The 8,589-nt window shown below is 40.8% G+C and overlaps 1 protein-coding gene across 1 annotated transcript; it reads left to right on the forward strand.

The window, feature by feature from the left end:
- The first annotated feature begins 188 nt into the window (after positions 1 to 188).
- Positions 189 to 4,502, forward strand: LOC119494878. Its single transcript, XM_037781086.1, has 2 exons — positions 189 to 341; positions 1,695 to 4,502. The coding sequence occupies exon 2, from the start codon at positions 1,812 to 1,814 to the stop codon at positions 4,251 to 4,253; it is 2,442 nt and encodes an 813-aa protein (XP_037637014.1). The 5' UTR covers positions 189 to 341; positions 1,695 to 1,811; the 3' UTR covers positions 4,254 to 4,502.
- The last annotated feature ends 4,087 nt before the right edge of the window (positions 4,503 to 8,589 follow it).

The following is an 8,589-nucleotide window of genomic DNA, read 5'->3' on the forward strand; positions in this document are numbered from 1 at the left end:
AGTTGTATTTGTGCATGTATATATATTTTTAATATTTATATTTTTTGTAATATCTTTTAATCATGAGTTTTTATAGTGCATCCTGTATTGTAATGTATTATATGTAATGTGTTGTTGTTTTTTCTTTTTTCTTATCTGGACCAGTATTCTACACTCTTATTTTGAAGGCATGAACAACCCTCTTCCGGTACTGTGCTAGCTAGTTAGCTACAGAGAGCTAACGCCGAGCTACAGCAAAACGGCTCTGGTTGCCCGCGTTGAGAAGCGTTAATATCACGACCACAGAGCGGATTTATTGATCTAAAAACACACAACAGATGAAAACACAACCCTCCTGTCAGGTATGTATGTGATGTTAGTCTCTAATGTGATTATAAACAGGTTATTAGCGGACCGTCGTCTCTGCGACCCCCCTCTTGTCTTGTTGTGGTCAGAGAGGAGAGATGAGGCCTTTTGCTCTGGTTCAAAGGAAAACAGCCTCCGACAGCAGCAGAGACACGTTAATACACATGATTACATTATATCTAGTGAGCTGCTTTCTGTGTGTTTGCATGTAAATCCGTTATGTGGAGAACAAAATGCTGCAGGCGTTAAAAGCAGTGCAATGTGAGGGAGGAGGGGCTCTGTGGGCCTTTATACTGGAGGCTAAAGATAATATAATATAAGATAGGATAATATAAGATAAGATATAACTTTATTAATATTATAAAATTTAAGGAAATTCTTGTGCCAGAGATTGCTAAAAAAATACAACAAAATTACAACAAGTTCAAGTGTATAAAATAAAAAAGTACTATTTCTAGCACCAGTGCCTAATAGAATAACAATTAAGTAAGATGCATTTAGTAAAATGAGTAAATAAGATAAAATAAGTAAAATAAAAAAGGTAAAGTAAGCTAACAAACAGAAAAAATAAGTAATATTGCACATGTTGGACATTAATATTGCACACAATGAACAGTGATAGATAGATAGATGGATAGTAACTTTATTGATCCTAAGGGAAATTCAAGTTTCCAGCATCACAGTTCCATAGTGCAAAACATGTTAGTAAAAAGGCAGTAAAGAAGTTAGTAGTGCAAAGTACAAAGTAAAAAAAAAAATATACCAGATATAAAAATACAAGGAGATGAAGAAAACTGTTAAAACTGAATATAGTGCAGGATAACAGCTGTGATACATGACTATTAAAAAAGTGAATATAGTGCAGAAGAGACTGTTAAAAATAAGTTTAGTGTAGGGTAACTCCACAAGCTTAGTCTATGAAAGTGCACTGTATGATATTGAATGTGTATGTATGATATTGCACATGAGAATTTAAAAAGTAGTATTGCACATGATATTGATATTATAATTGTACTCAGTGTCCGGTGTTTTCAGCTGTCCTTCCTGCAGAAGGGGGAGGAGTTATATAGTCTGATTGCCACTGGTAGGAAAGACCTCCTATACGGGTCATTCACTAATATTTTTCTTCTTTTTACAGTGTGAAGACGTCTCACTTCTCTGTTTCTGTTTTGCACATGAGAATTTAAAAAGTAGTATTGCACATGATATTGATATTATAATTGTACTCAGTGTCCGGTGTTTTCAGCTGTCCTTCCTGCAGAAGGGGGAGGAGTTATATAGTCTGATTGCCACTGGTAGGAAAGACCTCCTATACGGGTCATTCACTAATATTTTTCTTCTTTTTACAGTGTGAAGACGTCTCACTTCTCTGTTTCCGGTCTTCTCCGACTCCCCCTGTATGATATCCAGGCTTTGAATAGATGAGATCAGCTGCCAGGTGAGCAGCTGGACCTCACCAGCTCACCATGAATCCTGTCAGCTACCACCACAGCATGCTGTCCTCTGTGAACAGTGGACATCATCCCAACTTGGTGATGGATCGTGTTTTGAGCTCCACAACCGCGAAGCGTTGTGAGAAATGTGGATTTGTTTGTACGGACCTCGCAGAGTTCACGAAGCACATGCTGGAGCACAGGAGCACAAAGTTTTACTGCTTTTACTGCAACAAAATCTCGTTCAGCGAGGCGGAGTTGAGCGCTCACCTGAAGCAACACTGTTCAAAATATCCGTTTAAGTGTCCTCACTGTGGACAGGGATACATGAGGAGGCTGTGCCTTGTAAAGCACATTGATCGTTTGCATAGTAAAAATAGTAGTCAAATACCTGCCAAGCCTGGAACGACAAAAAATCCACACGCTCCTGTCTCCAGTGCCTTATCAAGCATGCCCGCTGCTGATCTGTCATCACGTCTACCAGCTGTTCGCGTCACCGTACCCGCTCTGAGTACACCTGCAGTCCGGCTGGGTAAAGATGAACAGAGAGGGAAAACACTGGACACAAATGCATCAAATGCCACTAATGGTAATGCTGAACTTTTGACCCCTTTGAATGGATTCATTCAACACCACCACAGGGCTCTCACGGTTTCACTTCCTGACGAAGTATCCATCCCTGCTGGCTGTTTGGTTGAACTTGTTGAGGTGAAAACTGTCAACGGGACAAAGGAGCTGAAGCTGAGGCTCGTCTCTCAACAAGAAAACGAGTCTGTGATAAAAGACACGAGGACCACAGTGTCTCAAAACACCGCACTGGGAAAGCCATTCTTATCTGCGTTAAATCATCCAAACACGGTGAAGTCTATGAGCATGGGGATGTGCACGGTTAACAGGAAACAGTGCGAAATGAAGATGGTGAATGTGGAGCGTCCTGCTGTTGCCAATATTTCCCAAAACCTCCAGAATCAAGCAAGCAAAGAAAAAGGTGGATTGAAAAGAGCATCGCCAGAAATAATCAACTTGGAATGTCACACAGTGATTCCAAACAAGGTTCCCAAAAGCATCCTCAATTCTGTAAGAGAAGGAATCAAAGTTACACAGAGGGAACCCGTGAACCACAATGCAGCTCTGCCCTCTGTTATCTCCAACAGTGCGCTCAACAGGTTCAATAGCGCCCTGCATCCAGAAAACATGGGAGCATGTGTTTCCCAGAGAGCGATGGATGAGAGAATTCCAGATCATTCCAAGTGTATCCCACCCAGGAGGGCAAGTGACATAAAAATCATTCCTAGAGATGCGTTGGTGGCTGTTAAGCTGGAGCCCGGGGAGATGCGCCTCAAGAGCAACACTTCTTCAAAAATAAAGAAAGAGATGGTGTGCTTGAACCAACACAAATCTGCTTCTCCTGCCTTGAGTGTTCTCTTAGCTGCAGCTCCCCAAGTGAGACCTCCAGTGACTTTAGCTGGTAAAGATAACTACATTGCAAGTCCGTCTTTTTCAGTCCCCAGGACTCTAAGTGAGCACTCGTTGGTCAAAACACCGGCGCTTTCTAGCCGCACACATTCAAAGATCTCGGCTTGGACCCAGGACAGAGCCGGAGAAGGAGACATGCTAGAGCCTGAGGGGTTCCCCGTCATCTCTTCTGTGTTCTCATTAAGTCAACAACCAGAGGACGTCCAAGGCTCCATGCAGCCACTGGTGATGGCTCTGCGCGGTATAGTGATGGATAAAAGTAACGGTTCACCTGAAAATCACATCAAGATAACGAATGTCACAGGGCAGCAGGTGAAGGAGGCGGTGCCAAAATACTGTGCTCAGCTGACCCAAAGAGATGGATCCATCATCCGCAACCTTTTACTGACAGAGCGGACCAGTCAGCCTGTCAAAGTAGAGGAGCAGGATAAGGGTGTTCAGCATCCTTCTGCACTGACCCACAACCATATCCACGTCAACGAAGAAAAAAATAGGTCCGCACCAACAGCCAATAAGAAAGGCAGTGACTCTCCTGCTGCAGATGTTTCCCAAATTGCTGCGCATGTAAATGCACATGTGGCTGCAGAGCCTCCACAGCAAACTGAAAAAAGTGAGCACGACGTCTCCTCAAAGTTCCTGACTGTCTCTCTGAAACGGGTACAAGTAGGCGTGTGGAAAAAAAGCAAGAAGGGACTGAAGCTCAGAATATCCAAATATAAGACTCAGGTACCTATGAGCAGTCTAACTGACTGTACAGTTATTTACCCAATGCCGCTGAAAGTGGACCAACTGGTTAAACGGCCGGGCCCAAACCAGCCTGTGGTGGTGCTGAATCATCCAAAGCCCAGGGCCTCCGCCCAGGCAGCAACAACAGACACTCTAACGGACACAGGAGCCTCTGAGGAGGCTCCAAAGTGCCAAATCTTAAAAATGAGGCTGAGCAAAGTGATGGGGCAGAAGTATGAGGTGATGGGGTGCACCGTTGGCGAGTTTCCATAAAGTTATCAGACAACGTATCGAAAAATCAGAAAATAACTAGTATTACAACAGGACGATGTTGACTTAAAAAAAAAAGGTCAGGTATAATGGACATCTGATTATCACTGAACATTGTGTTACACGTATGTTGTTTATATAGGCATGGGATATGGAATATTCAAGTGCAATGCAGTTTGACTGCTTTGAGTCATGGACCATCTGCTGTAGTAGATTGCAGTCAGTAATAAACAGATGTTAAGTACTGTGTCAGAAGTTTGAGAAACCAGTAGATCTGTCAAAGCCGAGGCATAAATGCATGCTGTTTACTTAAAAAAAGATGACATACTGTATTTATTTTTTTGTTTGCATCAGTAACGTTTTGCATAGGGCTGCCCCGAATGCTTCGAAGCTTCGACCATTGTCATGGTAATCAACCTCGAAATCAGTATTTGAATGCTTCGTTTTTTAAATTTTTCATTTATTTTTATATAAATAAATATGCAATAAGTAAGGGATAATGTACAGCAAGACAGTCATTGTTGTGAAATAAACCCCAACAGGATGTGGAGGGGTCCTGTATCGCCCTGGAGGGGTTTATTTCACAACAATGACCCGCTAGCTGTGCATTATCCCGCTTATTACATTTTGATTAAGAAATCAATAATTTGACACAAAAACGGTCCGCCAGAGTCCGAGATCAGAACTGCACCCATAGCAACGGTCTGTTATACGTAGCGACAGTCTGCTATAAAGAAATAACAGACCGTAGAACGCTGTGATTGACCAATCAGAATCGAACAACGCTGTGCAATAATAATGTATAAATACCTTCGAATATTTTGTCATCGAAGCTTCAAAGCCCGAAAACTGGTATTCGGGACAGCCCTAGTTTTGCAGTTCATCTGGCTCCTCTCTAAGATACAACCTGAATAAGGTGCAGTACAGTGTGCTAACCCACTCAGAATATAAAAAATGTCATGAAGATATGGAACATGCACATCTCCCAACTTTAATGATGGAATAATGTTTGGTTTGTGACGACATTTATGTAAGAAGTAATTTCTTGTGGGGGGAAAACCTCACGCAATATTTAGCACAAATGATATCAGATGAAAAAAATTCTTATTTGAGTATGAATCCCCATTTTTCTGTTGTTAATGATTAACAGTCCAAAGTGAGGAAAGCAAATCAATTCCCTGTCATCATACGTGGACAGAGAGCACTTACAAGCCCATAAAATGTTTTACCTCTTCAGCAGTGTCCCCCCCTTTTCTTCATTTGTTGTCATGATGACTAGTTGTATGGACAGTCCAGGAGCTGCATCCAAAAAGTGAAACAGTTCAACACTTATTGTCTTAAAACTGGTCCAAAAGGCGCACTCCTCCAAATTTGCCTTGAGAAATGTGGCTTTTTAAGAGATCACAGCCAGTGTCAGATGTGCAGTACTCAGTACCGGTCAGTAGTGTAGTGGTGCATTCAGGCGCTCTTTGCAAACTCTTAAATTAGGGAAATATTGCGTGACCATGTTGCATATACCAGATGTTCAACAGTCACTGGTAATAATGGGAGCTGGGCATGCACACCGCTGTTTGTTCTTGTAATCAGTTTGTTGTAAATCACCGGGTGTTGCAGAGAGATGGGCGCTATGTTTACCAGCTATCCTTCGTGTGTTTGTGTGAATTGATATATCACAGTTGTACTGTAGACTTGGAGCGTGCCCCAGTTTCTCACCAGTATTTACCACTTTGCTGGTCATTCTCTGTGATACATTATTAAACTTTACCAGTTGACGAGGAGTGCCTGAATGCACCGTTAGTTTTGGTGTCTGTGAGGCCAGAGCTTGGCTGTGCCTAATAATCCAGATGGAAAAGAAAGGTGAACTTAAAGAATCATTCTGCATTTTTGTTTACTTTTTCAGTTTCATGTTAACCTTGATTTCAATATTATTATATCATTTTTTTATTATTCTTGCCACATTAAGTGTTTGTTTTGATAAAATACCAATGTGTAATTCATCACAGATATTTTGTGATTAACTTATTTGAGGTCCCAGAAACAAGTATTAATCTTGGATCATTGTTAGTCCTTGTGCCATACTGTTTTCTTTAATGTCACAACTTCCATGTATGCAGCTCCTTAAACAGTGGCGCAAAACGGAGTTGATGGAAGCAGCCCAAAACTGGTTTACTACTGTAACAGAAAGCCACATGCGTGTATTTTATCTTATGTACATACTAAGTGACCGTGGTGATCCTGGGAACCTGCTAAAACTTGTATATTTTTCATCAAAAGGATGCTTTGCAGATCTGTTTCTCTTCTTATGACAGCATTACAACACCTGTGTGTTCTTGTTTATAATCCGTAACCATGATGTATGAGGTGCTAGACCTATGATTCAATTTATAGGATTTGGTTGCCCAGTTTTTATCGTGTATATATGTTTTGGTCACCCACAGATTTTATTGTGTATATACCTATAAATATAAAACGTGATAAATGGTGTTCATACTCAGTAGGGAATGGTTCACATTCCACAGCCTCTTCAGCAAAAGCAGTTATGTTGTGCTTTACTTTAACACTGCAGAGACTGACGCTGCCGTGTTGTATTGTTATATATATATATATAAATATATATATATGATTATTTTAAAGGTGTTTAAGGGTGTGACAGTTCTTTCTGAATGTTTTACTTTGCCTTTCATTCACTTGTCATATTTGTGTTAGAATTACTCATGTCCTTGTTAAAGTTGTTTTTGGTTTATTCTCAATGTTCATTATCATGTTCCATGCTTTTATAATAACAATTATGTAACTCCTCTTTTTTCTATTAAAACATGATCACAATTTTTATGGGTTGTTCCCTTTTGTTCAACAGAATTACATAAAGTGCTCATTATCATCATATTAATCTTTCTCATAGTAGATCAACAGGTCTCTTAAAGGGACAAATGTAGGATTTGTCGACATCTAGTGGTGCCCTCCACTCACTCCTTCCTTTCTAAGACTGTGATAACGTGAACCGCCGAGTGCAAAGCTGTGGTAATCCTTACCATAATAAAAGCTGCGGCAGCCACTCCCGAGCTCAGCAAGCTGCGGCTGTTTGATTCGTGGCAAAGTACAGCCAGAGAGGACCCGCAGCCATCAGGAAAACAGATCCTGTGATTCCTGTGACATGTTGGTCGAATCACAGGATCTCAACACTTCGGTGCAAATGGCAAATAAAACTCTTGAATCTTAAAACACATGAATACGCCTCCCAGCCGCAGAAAAATGTAATTATTGCGGTAAGCCACAATTCGCCACCGCCTGGTGTGAATTTGGCATAAATTAACAAAAATACAATTCTTAGTTTCAGGTGATTATACACTTATGAAAACATAGTTATAAATATTATATTCCATTTCAGCGAGAGACTCTCAGCCCTGTTGGTTAAAAAACAAGCAGTGTTTTAAGACCTACATTGCTTTTTTAGCGTGCGTGCATGTGTGTGTGTCAGGGTCATGCTGCTAGACTTGTCCGACTGGCCTTTAAAATGATTACAGACTAATCTATAATCCACATACACTCAGTTTCTTATTCTATACACACTCATGCTTACATGACTTAGACCAGGGGTGCCCAATACGTCGATCGCGATCTACCGGTCGATCGCAAAGGTAGTGTGGGTAGATCGCATGGCATTATAAAAAAAAAAAAAAAAAAAATTTAAAATAGACGTCAGCCAACAAATTGCAACACGGTTTCACCTGAACTCATCTGGAGTGGAGGATGAGATTTTGACACTACAAGCTGACATTCAGCTTAAGTCCAGGGCTCATGGACAGTTCTGGAACTTACTCACAGAGGAAAAGTACCTCAACATGAGGAAATGTGCTACCTCCTTGACTGCATTATTCGGCTCCACTTATTTATGCGAGTCAGCCTTTTCCCACATGGAGATTATTAAGTCCAAATACCGTTCCACCTTGACTGATGATCATTTGGAAGTGTGCTTGAGGCTGGCTATCAGCAGCTACTGTCCGGACTATGCATCCCTGGCTGATTCCATTCAGTGCAAGTCATCAGAGTAAGGTAATGACAAAAAATGTACAGAGTTATATTGTACAATATGGGTTCATGCAGTTATGCAAGGTACACCAACATATATTGTACATATAAAGAATACTCAATATATTTATAAATAAATATATGTTTTGCATTTTTATAGTAGGTAGATCATTTTGACTTGGTCATTTTATAAGTAGCTTGCATGCTGAAAAAGTGTGTGCACCCCTGACTTAGACCAATGATACAGCACATGCAACAGGCTTTATCTCTCTCTCACTGTGAATCAGAGATAAAGGCATCAAGATCAAGA

Source organism: Sebastes umbrosus, chromosome 9 (genome assembly GCF_015220745.1).
Source record: "Sebastes umbrosus isolate fSebUmb1 chromosome 9, fSebUmb1.pri, whole genome shotgun sequence".
Taxonomy (NCBI): Eukaryota; Metazoa; Chordata; class Actinopteri; order Perciformes; family Sebastidae; genus Sebastes; species Sebastes umbrosus.

Coding starts and splice junctions, on each gene's coding strand:
- LOC119494878 (XM_037781086.1), top strand. CDS start 1,812: ATGAATCCTGTCAGCTACCACCACAGCATGCTGTCCTCTGTGAACAGT.